The 17,892-nt window shown below is 54.7% G+C and overlaps 1 protein-coding gene across 1 annotated transcript; it reads left to right on the forward strand.

The window, feature by feature from the left end:
• Positions 1 to 677: 677 nt before the first annotated feature.
• On the forward strand, positions 678 to 16,401 carry IL22RA1 (interleukin 22 receptor subunit alpha 1; the record flags this gene model as incomplete). The annotated part of the gene is made up of 7 exons (XM_081088560.1): positions 678 to 720; positions 3,585 to 3,717; positions 4,582 to 4,760; positions 6,918 to 7,093; positions 10,072 to 10,210; positions 14,296 to 14,417; positions 15,490 to 16,401. 7 exons carry the CDS (start codon positions 678 to 680, stop codon positions 16,399 to 16,401), a joined length of 1,704 nt encoding a protein of 567 aa, XP_080944686.1.
• Positions 16,402 to 17,892: the final 1,491 nt, after the last annotated feature.

A 17,892-nucleotide genomic window follows, 5' to 3' on the forward strand; every position in this document is an offset into this window, starting at 1 on the left:
CCAGCAGGTCCCAGACCTTAAAGGCTCAAGTGCCAGCAGCCCCCTAGGTCCTAGGGCCTAGGAGGAAGGCTCTCCAGCATGGGACCTGCTTTCCATGGGGCACAGGGGGCAGCGGACAGCCTCTGCCTCCTCCTGCCAGAGCAAAGCCAAGGAGTCTCAGCTTTTCCTTTGCCACAAGGAACATTTTGGAATATGTTTTCTGCTCCCTGGTCCAGTTCTTTTCCTCAGGGAAAACCCCTGGGGATGGAACTACTGGGGCAGCATGCACGCGCTCCAGGCTTTTGCTACCCGGTGCCAAATTGCTCTCTGATAAGGCCGGATGGTGTGGATCCTCGTTGCCTCTCCTGCTCCCAGCTCCCTGATAACCGCTGAAGAGCCTTGGGATGAATCAGCCACCAGACCAGATAAACAGGCTGGCCCGTCACTACGGCTACTTTCTGCATCTAGGAAAGGAACTCCCTCCACTCCCACCCAGGACCTGGAATGCCGAAGCACCCGCACCAGGCACCTTTGTACCCGGCCCCACGGCTCAGGTCCCACCCTCCCCGCTGGCCCCGCCCTGAGCCCTGAGCCCGGGTGGAGGCAGCTGCCAAGGCGGCAAAGCTTCCCAGCCTCCCTCGCCCGCCCGGCGCTTGGCCCGGAGGGGAGGCCAAGAGGGTTGTGTGCCCAGTGGCCCGATGAGGACGCTACTGACCATCCTGGCTGCGGGATCCCTGGCCGGTGAGTGCCCACCTACCCGGGAGCCAGTGCGCAGGGGCATCTCCCTGCACCCTGCCTGGCCCAGGACAGCGGTTTCAGTTTCTCCTCTGCTGGGACTGAGCTGCACACTGTGGCGGGGTGGGCAAACCCTGCTCCCTCCACACCCCGGGGGGCCTCTTCCAGTCCTTCTTGCGAGACTGAAAGGGCATTTTCTCCCACAGTGGCCAACTGTGCAGCCTGAAGAGGCCCTAACGCGCCTGGCCCTTTCCAAAGGGGATGAGGGGGCATAGTTTTCAAATACAATTAGGTGGATTTTTTTTAAACCTCACTCAAGGATATGTTCTCATTGATTTGAGAGAGAGAAGAAGGGAGAGGGAGAGAGAGAGAAGCATCAGTGTGAGAGAGAAGCATTGATCGGCTGCCTCCCATATGTGCCTCAACCGGGGATCAAACCCACAACCTAAGTCTGTGCCCTGACTGGGAATTGAACCTGCAACCCTTTTCGGTGCACCGGACGAGTCTCCGGCCAACTGAGCCGCCGGGCGGGGCTGGTGGATGCTTTAATGCATCATTAAGGAGAAGTTTCTGGCAGATGCGTGAGATCCTAGGTTGTGTCTGCTCTCTAAGAAGCTTAATAAGATTCAGGGACCTTTCTCAGGAAGTAAAAGTATAGTCCTTGCTGGAGAGGGGGGTGGCCTGGGCAAGGCCTTGCAGGTCAAGAGCAGGATGAGCCCATGAAGGGCCAGAGCTTCCCGGCCAGTGCCGACTGTTTCCAGCTGCTGCCCAGGCCCCTCCAGTCTCTTCTCTCCCTGCCGTCACACCAGGCCCAACACCCTGGGGCTTTGATAAGCTAGGAAGATACACATCCTCAAGAGACACCAAGACGTGTTCTTTTAGACGCCCACCCGTTCTGGTTGGGAGCCATGGAGGCCCCTGGCCCTTTAAGACAGGGAACCCAGCGGTCGCAGTCCTCAGGGACCCGGGTTCGCTCACCCAGCTTTCTCGGGCTGATTCCAGAGAGTGTGGAATTGCCTTTGTTTGTTTGTTTGTCTGTCCTCAGCTTCCCATCTGGTTGACATAAAATTATTTATTCATAAAAATGTGCAAACTTTCTTTTATAAAGTCTATAGTTTGTCAGTCTCTGCAACACACGTTTTCCCGGGATTTCACAATGTAGACTTTCATCCGGGAAGTGTAGACATGACCCAGGCTGAGGAACGGATGATGCATGTGAGGAGGAAAAGAAATGAGTGGGGTGGGAGGAGAGGGGAGAATCGTTAGCCCTTGACACCTCCTAAAAGAGGGGGCCCGGCCAAGGTCCAGCCACCCCATTTCAGGGAGCCAACGTCAGTTCCCTCCTGAGCGGTGGGAACTCCACCCAACCGGGGCCATTGCCTCCTGAGCATGTCCCAGCCTCAGCCACCTGCCTTCCCTCAACCCACACAGCCCACAGGATACTGACCCCAAGGAGCCATCTTCCCACTGCAGACCCTACCCCTTCACTACAGGGGGCTAAACCCCCCCACCCCGCACCCCCAACAGACCTTGGCCTTCTCTCAAATCCCAACCTCTCTCTCTCCTGCCCTTGACCTTAGCACCCCACTGGAAGCCACATTCTGTTCTGACCTCAAGCAGAGCCTTTGCCTTCCTAAGAAGGCACATAGTAGGTGGACAGGGATTGGTTTGGCTAGCAGAGAGGCAGGAATTTACAAACATGTTCTTTATCTTTGATTGAAATTACTGACTTTGGGCAAGTTACTTCTTAGACATCTTAGTTGACTATCTCTAAAATATGAGTGAGGATACCAACTTCAGGTGGTGTTATGAAGCAAATGAGAGCACCCTAGCTAGTTTGGCTCAGTGGATAGAGCATCGGCCTGTGGACCAAAGGGTCCTGAGTTCAATTCCCAGTCAGGGCACATGCCTGGGTTGCGGGCTTAATCCCAGTAAGGGGTATGTATGCAGGAGGCAGACGATCAATGATTCTTTCTCCTTGTTTATGTTTCTGCTCCTCCCTCTCCCTTCCTCTCTGAAATCAATAAAAAAATGTTTTAAAAAAAGAAGTGGATGAGAGATAACAACAAGTGTCGGAAAGGATGTGGAATAATTGGACCACTCAGACATTGCTGGTGGGAATGTAAGATGGTGTGCAGCCACTTTGGAAAACAGGTTGGCAGTTCTTCAAAAACTTAAACATAGAGTTACCATACGACCCAGCTATTCCACTTCTAGCTGAAAACCCAAGAGAACTAAACACATATGTCCATTTGAAAATGTGTATACAAATGTTCACAGCAGCGTTAGTCACAAAAACCAAAAAATGGAAACAACACAAACGTCCATTGGCTGATGAATGGATAAACAAAATATGGCACAGCCATACAATGGCATATTACTCAGCACTCATCCATGCTACAGCATGGATGGACCTGGAAGACATTGTGCTAAGTGAAAGAAGCCAGACACGAAGGCCACGTGCTGTACAACTATTTATATACAAAGTCCAGACAGCAAATCCATAGAGACAGAAGGCGGGTTAGCGGTAGCCTAAGCATGGGAAGGGGGAAGAATGGAGGGTAGACTGCCAATGGACACAGGGTGATGTGATAGCGGTGATGGTTGGCATTAATAGTGGTCATGGTTGCACAGTTTTGTAATATACTTGAAAAAACCACTGACTTGTGCGCTTTAAATGGTGACTTCTATGGAATGTGAATTGTAGCTCAACAAAAAGGGACACTAAGACGTGAAGGAGAGCAGCGATGGTCAGGGAGCACAGTCTCTGGTGAGGGGGCGGGTGCTGTTTCTCACTCCCCCTCCTTGGACACTGTGTGCTGGGGGCGGGGTGCACGGGCCTCTGCTCACCCTGCTCCCCCTTCCAGCAGCTCGCATTGCCGAGGACACCTCGGATCTGCTTCAGCACGTGACATTCCAGTCCAGCAACTTCGAAAACATCCTGACCTGGGACAGCGGGCTGGAGGGCGCCCCAGACACGGTCTACAGCGTCGAGTATAAGACGTAGGCTTCCCTCCCAACACGACCTCTTCTGACTCTGCTCTGAAACCAGCCCTCCAAGAAAACGCCCCCTTCCACGTGCCCCCCGCCATGACTGGTGTTACACCCCCCAGTGTAGCTCTGCTTTTTGATTCTTTTGCAGAGGGAGGATGAAATAATGGTTAAAAGTATGGGTCTGGCTTGAATGCCAGCCCTCACCTACATAACCGTGGTCGATCGGGTAGCCACACCAAGCCTCAGTTCCCCATCCATAAAGTAAGAATAGCGACAGCGCCTTCATCATACGTTTGTTAGGTGGGTAGTCTCGGGCACTGGCGCCCCGCAAATAATTGTTTTATTGTTGTTGGCGAGACTAAGCCAACACAAACTTGTGCCCACCCCTTTGCATCTATGCCCTCGGTCCCCCGCAGGGAAGGCAGGCTGGCATGGGCTCAGGGGTCTGCAAACCCAGCTTTCATTCCTGGTCCTGCCACTTCATCCTGTGGCAAGTCACTCCCCCTCTCTGAGCCTCAGTTCCCTCATCTGTAAAGTGGGGTAATAGCGCCTACCTCGAAGGGTTATGGCGACAATGAGCCCAGAATGTGGACTCAGACTGGCTGGGTTCAAATCCTGGCCCCGCCGAGGCATGCTTCAAACACCTGGGCATAATTTACTCCTAAGCCTCAGCTTCCTTATTTGAAAAGGAGTGAGAATAATGTCTTAATCTCACAGGATCAATGTGAGGACTCACAAGTCATCCACATAAAAGTCCTGGAACACAGAACATGCTGAGTAAATATTAGATATCGTTATCATTCTTAATAAACCACAGGCCTGACACCAGGCCTATTCATGCACCGTGTGCTCGGCCCCTCCCTTGGCCTGCAGGTATGGAGAGGTAGGGTGGCTGGCAAAGAAGAGCTGCCAGCGGATCACCCGGAAATTCTGCAACCTGACCACGGAGACGGGCAGCCTCGAGAAGCTCTACTACGCCAGGGTGACCGCCACCAGCGTGGGAGGCCGGTCAGCCACCAAGATGACCGACCGGTTCAGCCCTCGGCAACACAGTGAGTAGGAGCCCCTCTTATTACGGGGGGAGGAAAGGGGGGCGGGGGCAGAAGGGCTCTGCCTTCGTGGGTGGGGAGCGGGGCTGCTAGGGATGTGGCTTTTAGGGAAGGCCGCCGCTGACCCTGGAGGACGTCTTCCGGTGGTTGTTCATCCTCATCTCCACCCCACACCCCCTGGTTCAGGCCACCTCACCTTCGCTCGACTACACGTCAGGCCTCTCAACTGTCCCCCCCCCCCTCCCTGCCCCCCCCCCCACCGCCCGCCACACACACACACACACACACACACACACACACTCCTCCTCTGACTCTGTTCCAATCCTGAGTCTGATCTCAGCTCCCACATCACCTCCTATGTGAGCATCCCCACTCCCTGCCCCCAACCTGATTTTACAAGGTCACCACCTGGTATTTTTTTAAAAAATATACATATTTTATTGATTTTTTACAGAGAGGAAGGGAGAGGGATAGAGAGAGAAACATTGATCAGCTGCCCCCTGCACACTCCCCACTGGGGATGTGCCCGCAACCAAGGTACATGCCCTTGACCGGAATCAAACCTAGGACCCTTGAGTCCGCAGGCCGACGCTCTATCCGCTGAGCCAAACCGGTCAGGGCCACCTGGTATTCTTTATCAAAATTAGCTGTTCATCGTCTCCATAGCTCATATCCCAGTCTTCAATCCCTTTTTGCTTACCTGTGTATCGCTGCCCTCCACCGCTGACACGTGAGCGCCGTGAGGGCGTGTGTGGGTGTGGAATTCACCGTATTCCCAGACTTTAGCATGGTGCCTGGCACATAGGAGATGCTCCATTTGTAACTGATGAAAGAAGGAAGGAATAAATGAAGGAAGGAAGGAAGGAAGGAATATGCATTGCCAAATTCCCCACACTAGTTAAGCAGGTGATAATGTTCACTAACTCCACAACCACATGTGGGTTTTTTTTTTTGAGAAAATAAAAAATTAAACAAGCTATTTTATTCTTTTCTTGTCTTGTTCAACTATAGAAATACACAAAGAAACGTAACAGTAACCCCAAAGAATCTGAACATTTAAACACAACTGTATCTACTCCTTTGTAATCTGGCTGTTTGTTTTTCATATAGTGGTATTCTGGGCATTTATTTGCTCATGCCCATTAAATATTTTTTCAGAGCATGATATTTCACTGCTAAAAATGGTCCGTTCTAGGCCTGGTGTTGCTCAGGGGTTGAGGGTCAACCTATGAACCAGGAGGTCACAGTTTGATTCCCAGTTAGGACACATGCCTGGGTTGTGGGCTTGATCCCCAGTGGGAAGCGTGCAGGAGGCAGCCGATCAATGGTTCTCTGTCATCATTGATGTTTCTATCTCTGTCTTTCTCTTCCTTCCTCTCTGAAATCAATAAAAAATCCACTTTTTAAAAAAGGATCCATTCTATACAGGTACCCTAACTTACTTCCCTAATTCACTTTTGAAAACATTTAGCTCAGTTTTTCAGTTTTATAAACACTGAAGTGAACTTTGTTTTAGCTCAGATGTTTTTCATCTTGGAGATCAATGGACCCTTGAGGGCTTTCATAAATTAGCTTTAGGGGAAGTGGGGCTCATGAATCCCTGAAATTGAGGGCAAGATTTTTGCATATGTACATTTTATAGGAGAGAAGAACCATCGCATTCATTCAATTGCCAAAGGGGTCTGTAGACCAGTCAAGGTCATTTGGCTGTTTAGAAAGTCTGTCTGAAGAAAGACTAACCTCTTAGGCCTGGCCACTGAGGCTGAATCAATAATAACGGGCCCCCCAAACATGTCATTGAACCATCATCAGTCCCGAAAGCTGTCTGCCAGGAGGCTAGGGCGAAGGGCGCTCCAGGCAGACTCAAGGTGGGGTGAAGGGCCCAGGATGTAGGGGGGCTCAGCCAAAGGCATGATCAGCCCCCTAGGGGCCAGTGTCCCTCTCCATTAGATCTTCCTACTCACTCTTGGTCACCCCTTTGCCATCCTTACACCCAAACACCGGTTGCTTGCAGAACTTCTCTTTTCTCGCCTGTTTGGGCGTCAACCTATGAGGCAGGAGGTCACGCAGAGCAGGGGCTGGCGTGGTCCAGGGCAGCCTCATGCACTACTGGCTGGTTCTGATCTCTTTCTTTTCTTTCCTCTCTCTCCCTTTTCCCAGCTACCATCAAGCCACCTGATGTGACCTGTATCCCCACGGTGAGATCCATCCAGATGATAGTCCATCCCACCTCCACGCCCCTCCAGGCTGAGGACGGCCACCGGCTGATCCTGGAGGACATCTTCCATGACCTGTTCTACCGCTTAGACCTCCACATCAACCAAACCTACCAAATGGTAAATAAATGGCAACTACATATGCCACCCTGGTCCTTCCCTGCCTGGGACACCCACTTCCCTCTCAGTTAGATCTGCATTGCTTTAAGTAGGAAGGAGATGTGTTACATAAATTAGCACCTCCCAACACATGTCCCCAGCCTCTCCCGAGTGGAGTCACATACACAAGAGCACGCTAAAGCCTCTGACAAGTCCTGCACACCCAAGACCCCAGTTCCAATTTGTGTTTGACGCAACTTCTCCCAAATGTATTTGACCTTTTATTTTGTACAATATTGGTTTTCTTAATTTTTTGCCTAATGTCTTCTAACATTCTGGGGAACAACCTCTATTAACATCCTCAGGTGTCCACTTCAGGAAATTTCTTCTGGCTGGTTCTCCACTATTTGTGGGAACTGGATACAGGCAGTGTCTTAAGATCTGTAATAATGAGAGATGGAAGGCAAGGGCATGAATTGTCAAACAATATACAAGTGATTTCCTTTTGTATTCAGAAAATATGTGGTATTTCCCCCCAGTATGTGCCACTGACTCATAATTCCATTGACTATTTCTACACTCAAGGTAGTGGTGGTGATGGTGGTGGTCATGATAGTGGTGATGGTGGTGCTGGTGGTGGTGGTTGTTACAGTAGTGATGATGGTTGTAGTGGTAGCAGTGATGGTGCTGATGCTGGTGGTGGTGGTGGTGGTCATGGTAGTGGTGGTAGCAGTGATGGTGCTGGTGGTGGTGGTGGATGTTATAGTGGTGATGATGGTGGTAGTGGTAGCCGTGATGGTGCTGATGCTGGTGGTGGTGGTGGTCATGGTAATGGTGGTAGCAGTGATGGTGGTGGTAGTTATAGTGGTAATGATGGTGGTAGTGGTAGCAGTGATGGTGATGATGTTGGTGGTGGTGGTGATGGTAGTGGTGGTAGCAGTGATGGTGGTGGTGGTGGTGGTGGATGTTATAGTGGTGATGATGGTGGTAGTGGTAGCAGTGATGGTGATGCTGGTGGTGGTGGTGGTGGTCATGGTAGTGGTGGTAGCAGTGATGGTGCTGGTGGTGGTGGTGGTGGTCATGGTAGTGGTTGTAGCAGTGATGGTGCTGGTGGTGGTGGTGGATGTTATAGTGGTGATGATGGTGGTAGCGGTAGCAGTGATGGTGCTGATGCTGGTGGTGGTGGTGGTGGTCATGGTAGTGGTGGTAGCAGTGATGGTGCTGGTGGTGGTGGTGGATGTTATAGTGGTGATGATGGTGGTAGTGGTAGCAGTGATGGTGCTGATGCTGGTGGTGGTGGTGGTCATGGTAATGGTGGTAGCAGTGATGGTGGTGGTAGTTATAGTGGTAATGATGGTGGTAGTGGTAGCAGTGATGGTGATGATGTTGGTGGTGGTGGTGATGGTAGTGGTGGTAGCAGTGATGGTGGTGGTGGTGGTGGTGGATGTTATAGTGGTGATGATGGTGGTAGTGGTAGCAGTGATGGTGATGCTGGTGGTGGTGGTGGTGGTCATGGTAGTGGTGGTAGCAGTGATGGTGCTGGTGGTGGTGGTGGTGGTCATGGTAGTGGTTGTAGCAGTGATGGTGCTGGTGGTGGTGGTGGATGTTATAGTGGTGATGATGGTGGTAGCGGTAGCAGTGATGGTGCTGATGCTGGTGGTGGTGGTGGTCATGGTAATGGTGGTAGCAGTGATGGTGGTGGTAGTTATAGTAGTGATGATGGTGGTAGTGGTAGCAGTGATGGTGATGATGTTGGTGGTGGTGGTCATGGTAATGGTGGTAGCAGTGATGGTGGTGGTAGTTATAGTAGTGATGATGGTGGTAGTGGTAGCAGTGATGGTGATGATGGTGGTGGTGGTGGTGATGGTCATGGTAATGGTGGTAGCAGTGATGGTGATGATGGTGGTGGTGATGGTCATGGTAACGGTGGTAGCAGTGATGGTGGTGGTGGTGGTGGATATTATAGTGGTGATGATGGTGGTAGTGGTAGCAGTGATGGTGGTGGTGGTGGTGGATGTTATAATGGTGATGATGGTGGTAGTGGTAGCAGTGATGGTGCTGATGCTGGTGGTGGTGGTCATGGTAGTGGTGGTAGCAGTGATGGTGGTGGTAGTTATAGTAGTGATGATGGTGGTAGTGGTAGCAGTGATGGTGATGATGTTGGTGGTGGTGGTGATGGTAGTGGTGGTAGTAGTGATGGTGGTGGTGGTGGTGGTGGATGTTATAGTGGTGATGATGGTGGTAGTGGTAGCAGTGATGGTGATGCTGGTGGTGGTGGTGGTGGTCATGGTAGTGGTGGTAGCAGTGATGGTGGTGGTGGTGGTGGATGTTATAGTAGTGATGATGGTGGTAGTGGTAGCAGTGATGGTGATAGTAGTTATAGTAGTGATGATGGTGGTGGTGGTGGTGGTCATGGTAGTGGTGGTAGCAGTGATGGTGGTGGTAGTTATAGTAGTGATGATGGTGGTAGTGGTAGCAGTGATGGTGATGATGGTGGTGGTGGTCATGGTAGTGGTGGTAGCAGTGATGGTGGTGGTGGTGGTGGATGTTATAGTAGTGATGATGGTGGTAGTGGTAGCAGTGATGGTGATGATGGTGGTGGTGGTCATGGTAATGGTGGTAGCAGTGATGGTGGTGGATGTTATAGTGGTGATGATGGTGGTAGTGGTAGCAGTGATGGTGATGATGGTGGTGGTGGTGGTCATGGTAGTGGTGGTAACAGCAGCTAGTATGTACTGAGTGCTTACTATGTACCAGGCACTCTTCTAAGTGAGAGTACGTGGGGCTTGGTGACTGACTAGATTTGGGGATAAAGCAGGAGGCAGGGGGATGGGGACGGAGCCCTGCAGACTGACCGCCCATTTCTGGTTTGGGAGCTGGTGGTGCCCTTGCACCGAGTGCAGTCACCCAGGCAGAGGTGTGAGAGGTGTAGGCGGCCTGGGCTCCGCGTGGAGGTCGGGGTATAAGAGGAGTCACTCTGGGTTCTCTGCCAATTTCAGCACCTTGGAGGCAAGCAGAGAGAATACGAGTTCATTGGCCTGACCCCCGACACGGAGTTCCTTGGGACCATCACAATTTTTGTTCCAACCTACTCCAAAGAGAGTGCCCCCTACACGTGCCGCGTGAGGACACTGCCAGGTAAGTGTGGCCAAAGCGGAGGGAGGTGGGACGCCTGAGCTCCAGTCCTGACTGTGCGCTTTCCTCCCTGTAGCCAAGGCGAGGCTGGGCAGTGCTCTCAGAAACTGCGAAGGGTGATTATTAAAGTCAATCTTTGCTTATCCACAAACACAGTAGCTGATGGGTAATCATAGCACATGTTTAATCTCCACCCTCCAGCCTGGGTCCGGATTTCCTCTCTCTGGCCTGCTTAGGGTGCACCCCGGCAAAGCAACTGCACCTTAATATTAACCCAGGTGACAGACACTGGGAGATTATCTGCGGGGGTGGGGGGTGGGGGGTGGGGGTGGGGGCAGAGGAGATAAAAAGATCCCTCAGTATCTCCCAGGGTCAATTAATAACAAGAGCAATGACAGCTGGCACCTGTGCGGTGCTACCCAGGGACCAGGCACGACTGAGCGCAACCCCGTTATCACCCTCATTTGACAGATGAGGGTCAGAGTGGCTCGGTCACTTGCCGGAGATCACACAGGTGGTGGGGGATAGAGCCGGGCCTCATGCTGGAGGCCACGCCCTCCCCGTTGTGCTGCTGCAGAAACAGCTTTGCGTCACTGGCTGGTGAGCTGGTCCCGCGCTCTCTTCCTCTGGCACCTTGGAACTCGACTCTCTTCATGAGCGGGGTGACGTTTTTTATTGGTGTTTATTTTCACAGGCAGATGGGAATGTAATGCTCAGAGCAGCGAGTTTGGAGGGTGAAAGGGATAGCAGTGGGTTGGATTTGGAGAGCCGGGCTCCACCCTAGTCATCTGGTTTGGATGAATGAGGTCAGCCGGTGAGTTCTGTCCTAATGCGCGGAGAGAGGCGGCTGCGCGCGCGGGCCCTCGGGTATCACTGCGGCCGGATCGGAGCCAGTCCTCCGTTTTGTTCGGAAACTCAGCTCACCATTTGCCCCAAGAGCCCACAGGGGACGGCTTTCTCCCCCGCAGGGCATTCGTGTCGGGGACGCCTGCCCGGTGGGACAGCCAGCACTGGCCACGTGACCGGGGCAGGCCCGCCCTGGGGACAGGCCCACTCGGGAGGCCAGAACAGAATTTGGCAAGAGGAAAACTAGAGGAAGGAAACCAGTGTTACAGGCGCTAAGCTGGGAGCGTATAGATGGCCGGCGAGCCTCTCCCCCGGCCCAAACTAGACAAATCTCACCCATTCCTGGCCCGCCCCGCCCCGACCCTGCTTTTTGACAGCCGGCGGACCACTCCTCCCGCATCCTTCCATTGGCTTGTTCTTTCTTAATCTAGCTCAGTGGTTCTCAACCTTCCTAAGGCCGAGACCCTTTCATACAGCTCCTCATGTTGTGGTGACCCCCAATTTCACTGTTACAAACGGAACATAATTAAAGCATAGTGATTAATCACGAAAACAATATGTAATTATGTATGTGTTTCCCGATGGTCTTAGGTGACCCCTGTGAAAGGGTCGTTCGACGCACAAAGGGATCACGACCCACAGGTTGAGAAACGCTGATTCTAGCTCATGATGTGCTGCCACTTTTATATAAATCACACTTCTTGTTGGCTATTTCCTGCTGGCATACAGAAGGCACTGTATTCTCGAAAATAAAGTATGTTAATAACAATTCCTACCATTTATTAAATGCCTACTCTATTGCCAAGCACTGTGTTAAATGCTTTACGTACATGATCCCATTTGGTTTATATAACAATCCTGCAAGATGGGTAGCCTCATCCCCATTTCAGAGGAGGGACTCTGGCTCAGAGAGGTTAAGCAACTTGAAGGTGACCACACAGCTGGTCAGCAAGCCTCATTAGGTTCATCTGATCCTGAAGCCTGAGCTCTAACCACTCCTTTGCTATTTTGTTTACAGCTAATCGCCCCCACTGCCCTCTTATTCCCCTTCCTGCCGTTTCAGAGTGATAAGCCTGCCCTTGACCCTGTCTCCTGGAGCCTGTCTTATCCCCAGAGCCTAGAATCTCCACTGGATCTACCTCTCAGGATAGCTGGGACGGTCACGGAGCAACATCCTAGTATCTTGATGCTGGAAAGGACTCTAGGGGTCACCTCACTCCATGTCTAACTTTTACAGATGAGTAAACTGAGGCATCCTGATGTTGGGTCTATGAGGATGAGCTTTGGAGTTACGCATGTCCATTCTGACTTTCCCACTGAATTGCTGGGTGACCTTGGTCAGGTCGCTTACCCTCTCTGAGACTCAGCTTCATTCGACGGAAGCAGGGCGTGTCCCTGGCTCTCTGTGTCTGATGGGGTGACATAAGTAGAGCACCCACACAGGGCAAGGCACATCTTAAGAATCCAGTAATCACTGGCTGCTGTCATTCATACGTGGTAGAGCAGAGAGGGTTGTGCAACAGAGAGAGAGGAGGATCAGGGGCCGAGCCAGACATCTAACCCCCCACTCGCGAGCGCTGCTTCTACTATTTCTTCCTGTCTCCTCGTGGGTGAAATGGCGCATGGAAAGTTCCGTGTCCCTGTCCTGTCCTGGCACAAGGACAGTGGTTTTCCATGAGGTCTGTCACGTACAGACATTCGGGTCGTCTCTTCTCCCTGGAGCATGCTGGGAGTGTCGTGTGGCAGGGGCAGGGTATGGCCGGCGCTCAGGGCTGGGGGAGGAGCGAGGGGTGGGCAAGATGTCGAGGCTCCGGTCCACAGCGTTCACGGTGATTGCCAAGGTCATTGGCAGCTGGTGCACAGCCACTCCAGCTGAAGCCACCGGGCGGGGGACAGGAGGGTGCTTTGGAGAGTCAAGACCCCTGGATGATGCCAATCCCCAGTTTTAAACAAAAAGCTCCAATGACTTCTTCCTCCCCAGCCCCTCACCAGTCCCCCCTGGGTTGGTGACAGGAAGTGTGACATGCCTGGCTGTGCCCATCCCAGAGCCGGGACCACCGGGAGAGGGAGCACACCAAAGCCCTCAGGCGTGTGTTTCCTTCCCTTTTAGAAAGGGCAGTGCCTCCCCTGCCTCCTGAGGAAGGTGGTCCCCGATACCCAGGCCTTTGCTTGGAAGGGGGGGGGACAGCCCCTCCTCTTGTCACTCCCCCCCCCACACACCCCTGCCAGGGAGGCAGGCTGTCCTCAGAGCAGGGAGAGAGGCCCCCCCCACCATCCCCAGCCCTGGCTCTGGCGTGGCCCTCCCCACAAGATGAGGGGTCCTTAGGTTCAAGGGGACAGTCCCCCTGGCGCCTGTGACCGCCCTTCTAGGCCACACGCTGAGTACCCTGGACCCCGAAGTCCCCAGTGGAAATGCCCCGCCTGTGTCCACTCCTGGCAGATCTCTCGAGTCCTTCCTCCTAAGGCAGTGGTTCTCAACCTTCCTCATGCCGCGACCCTTTAATACAGTTCCTCATGTTGTGGTGACCCCCAACATAAAATTATTTTCGTTGGTACTTCATCACTGTCATTTTGCTACTGTTATGAATTGTCATGTAAATATCTGATATGCAGGATGTATTTTCCTTGTTACAAATTGAACATAATTAAAGCATAGTGATTAATCACAAAAACAATATGTAATTATATATGTGTTTTCCGATGGTCTTAGGCGACCCCTGTGAAAGGGTCGTTCGACCCCCAAAGGGGTCGCGACCCACAGGTTGAGAACCGCTGTCCTAAGGTGAGACACTCCATTGGCATGCAGACCCTCGGCCCAGAGGGTGCCCGTAGCTGGCTATTGATTGGGGGCCTGGATGAGCTTGGCCACGTGGGCTGGGGCCATGTGCAAGGCCCTGGCATTGTGAGCTGCAGCCAGTGGGCAGGGGCCTTGGCACAGTTCCCCAAGGAGCCTGTGAACAGAATTCAAACCAGGCCTCCCAGCTTGTTATGAAAAGCACATCTGTCAAGGTGGGAGCATAGACCATATTTACAAACAGCGTGAAACAGGATTGACAAATTCTGAATGTTTAGGTGGGGTGGGGCGGGGGAGGGAAAGGAGGAGGAGACTCTTTGTTTGTGCTCTTGCCACCCTTCCAGTAGCAGCGGCTCCCAGGCCAGGTCTGAGGAGGGTGGGGAAACCCTCGGATGGACTCACCCTCCAGGACCTCACCCTCCCTGTTCTGGTCTCTTTGCTCACGCAGACCGGACATGGACCTACTCCTTCTCCGGGGCCTTCCTGTTCTCCATGGGCTTCCTGGTCGCAGGGCTCTGTTACCTGAGCTACAGATACATCACCAAGCCGCCTAAGCCTCCCCACTCCCTGGTGAGCACCCCACCTGGCGCAGGAGGGGGAGGTGTGGGAGGACCCCCAGCAGCCGAGGGCGTAGGCCCGGGGAGCCCTGGCTCTCCCTGAAGTGCAGGGGTCAGAGCACAAAGCAGAAAGCCAGGCCTTGGTTCTCCCTCCGACATGAAGAGCTTGGTCAGGTGGGCTGGGGCGTCCTAGCCATGCCAGGCCCCTGGCACTGTGAGAGGCCAGGCTTGGCAGGGGCGCCTGAAGGGTGGGAGTCGGGAAGAGCGGGCTTGGAAGAGAGAACCACGCAGCCTGGAGCATCCACGTCCAGGCAGGCGGAGTGGGACCCGAGAGCTGGCCCCTGCAGGCCGCAGAGCGGTGGGCGCTGGGGGTCCCCGAGCTCAGCCCTGTCTCAACGGCAGCCAGTTCCACCCCCTGGGAGCACGGGCCAGATCTTAGCATATTTTTTCAAGAGAAGTCAGAATTGCAGATGATAATGCGAAATCTCTCAATTTTCAAGTAAACCACACACGTCCCATTGCAGCCCCCGTCTGGCCACCAGCACTGCATCCGCTAAAGGCCCTCCCACAGGCTGCAGCCCAGGTCCAGCGCAGTGGGGGGCTCTCGCCCATCTGAGGGGCTCGAGGACAGTGCACTCACTGTCACAGCCCAGATGAGCCATTTCCTGTGAAACTCTCCTGGTCTCCCCTGCCCCCCATCCCTTCCCACCTTGCCCCCCACATTGGCCCTTAGAAGCCCCTGAGCAAGAAGCAGTGTGGGCCACCACCTCCAGAGCGTACCCCCAGGCCACCCCAAATCTAAGTCATCTACTTCCTGGACTATCTACCTCCCGGAGAAACCGTAGTGGGAACCTCCCTCTGAGAGAGCCCCCCAGGAGAGGCCTCAGCTCCAGGCCGGCAGCCCTGCCCTTGTGGGGGGATGGGGGGGCGGCATTTAGCGGAACCTCGGAGAGGCGAAGGGACCTGTGGGATATGCACTTGAAAAGCCCCCGATGGCCTCTGCCTCCCCACGGAGGACCTCACCCCCAGGCGCCCTCGGAGAGCTGGGAACGGGTCCTCACGGGGCTGTTGTTGTCCCCGAGCAGGACGTCCAGCGTGTACTGACCTTCCAGCCCCTGCGGTTCATCCAGGAGCACGTGCTGATCCCCGTCCTGGACCTCAGCGGCCCCAGCAGCCTGGCCCAGCCTGTCCAGTACTCCCAAGTCATGGTCTCTGCACCCAAGGAGCCCCCGGGAGGCCCCCCGCTGCACAGCCGGTCTGAGATCACCTACCTCGGGCAGCCGGACCTCTCCATCCTGCAGCCCTCCCGGGTGGCGCCTCCCCAGGCAGGCTCCCCACCATCCTACGCTCCCCAGGCTGCCTCTGAGGCCGGGCCCCCAGCCTACACACCTCAAGTCACCCCCGAGGCTAAAGCCCCATCCTACACTCCGCAGGCCGTCTCTTCCTACGCCCCCCAGGCCGCTCCGGACAGCTGGCCCCCGTCCTATGGGCTGTGCATGGGAGGGTCTGGCAAAGACTCCCCTCCGGGGACACCCTCTGGTCCCAGACCCCTCAGGACTGAGGATCAGCTCCAGAAAGAGCCACCAGCCGCCGACCTCTCCCTGCAGGGGTTGGCTTCCGGGGCCACGGAGGAGCCCCAAGAGGCCAAACCCTTCCCCCAGCACCTGTGCGTTGACCCGGACAGAGCACCCGACACGACTGTGCTGCACAAGGGGGAGCCAGGGACACCGGGGTACCTGAAGGGCCAGCTGCCCCTCCTCTCCTCTGTCCAGATCGAGGGCCACCCGGGGTCCCTCCCTCTGCACACTCCTTCCCTCCCATGTTGTCCCATGGACCAGGGTTCACGTCCCGGGGGGCTGCTGGAGTCCCTCGTGTGTACCAAGGATGATGGTCCCGGGTCCGAGCCTGAGGCCCCTGGGGCCTCAGCCCTGGAGCAGCCCGCAGAGCTGGACTCCCTCTTCAGAGGCCTGGCCCTGACCGTGCAGTGGGAGTCCTGAGTGGACGGCAGGACGGCCTGGGGCTTCCCCCTCACCCCCAGCCCAACCTCACATCCGCTGCTGTCACTCCCAACCCATCATGCCGTGCACACAGCCCACCCGCCTCCGTGGGGGCCCTGAGGGAAGCAGAGGAAGGGCGGGCCTTGCCAGGGCGGGAGCAGGAAGACACGATGAGGACATCAGATGGGGAGTGATGGGCACGCATCCTGTGCCAATGAGTGTGTGCCAATGAGTGCGTGCGCAGAGCGCTGCAGGGAAGGCGGGACCGTCAGTGCAGGGAGGTGACTAACGCAGGGGGACTTCCAAGGCTGGGGCCCAGCTCCTAATACGCTGGGCACAAGGTTCTCTAGGAACCGAGTCTCCTCGCCCCGCTCCTGGCCAGTTTCATACTCTAGTTCCACGGAGAGGGAGGCCTGCCTCCTCTGTGACTCCCCAGGTGAGAGGAGGAGCTGGGAAAAGGATGCCCCGTAGCAGGCTGGGCAGAACCAGAGCAACCTGCGCTTCTGCCGAGGTGAGAAGCAGCGCCATGGCCAGACTCCAGGGAGGGGTGCGGCCTGGGGCTCATTCCCAACCAGGGCTGCTGCCTGAAGTCGCAGCATTCCAGCTCCACTCCGCAGCTGGAGGCTGCGCCCCCAGGGAAATGCAGGTCCACCAGGGAGGGAGGGCCTTTCCGTGGAGGGAGTTTCAGTCCCCATCCTGAGAGCAGGGTTTGGAAGGAAATGGGCCCACGTGGCCCCTGAAGGAGACACAACCAACACCAGCACTGACTTCACGACCCTGGAAACTCAGCCTTGGGTTCAGCCCATCTGGGCGCAAATTCCAGCCTCACCACTAACCACCCGTGTGACTTCAAGCAAATGAATCAGCGCTCAGAACCGCAGTTTCCTCCTTGGTAAATGGGTGCAGGAACCCCTACCTCGCGGGATAGTGGTGAGGGTGAAATTAAACAACGTCTGTAAAGTGTGTGAGAGTGTCTAGCTCAGGGCAGTGCCCAATAAATGGTAGCTACTTCCTGTTGTGATTTTTTTTTTTTAATCAGACAGTACAGGACCCACTGCCCCAGTTCCGGTTGGCTTCAGACCAGGCATTTTCTCAGATTATCCTGCTTTCCCCAGGATTGCTCCAGGCCAGGCCAGGGAGCTAGGCTAGTCTGTCTGGTGGAGGAAGCCAGGGATGGAGTCACAGGGCCTCCCGGAAGCAGGGGCCAGGGACAAGTGGAGCCTTCTTCCCGAGGTTGTAAGTGGGAGCTGTTTCGGGGCTGTCGGCATGCTCAGGTGGCCCCTTTGCGTGGAGCCCCCAGGCCTGCCCCCCACCCCCATGTCTGCTCACGTAGGGAAAGGGCCTTGCTCTGTGCTTTCGGGGTGTCGGTACACCCTTTGTGCCATTTGCATCTCAGATGAGAAAATTGAGGCCCGAGCGGAGAAGGGACTCACCCAGGGGCCTCATTGAGCCCATGACGCGGGCGGAGCTCAAACCTAGTGCTTGTTGTTC

Source organism: Myotis nattereri (assembly GCF_964212035.1).
Source record: "Myotis nattereri genome assembly, chromosome: 3".
In the NCBI taxonomy this organism is placed as follows: Eukaryota; Metazoa; Chordata; class Mammalia; order Chiroptera; family Vespertilionidae; genus Myotis; species Myotis nattereri.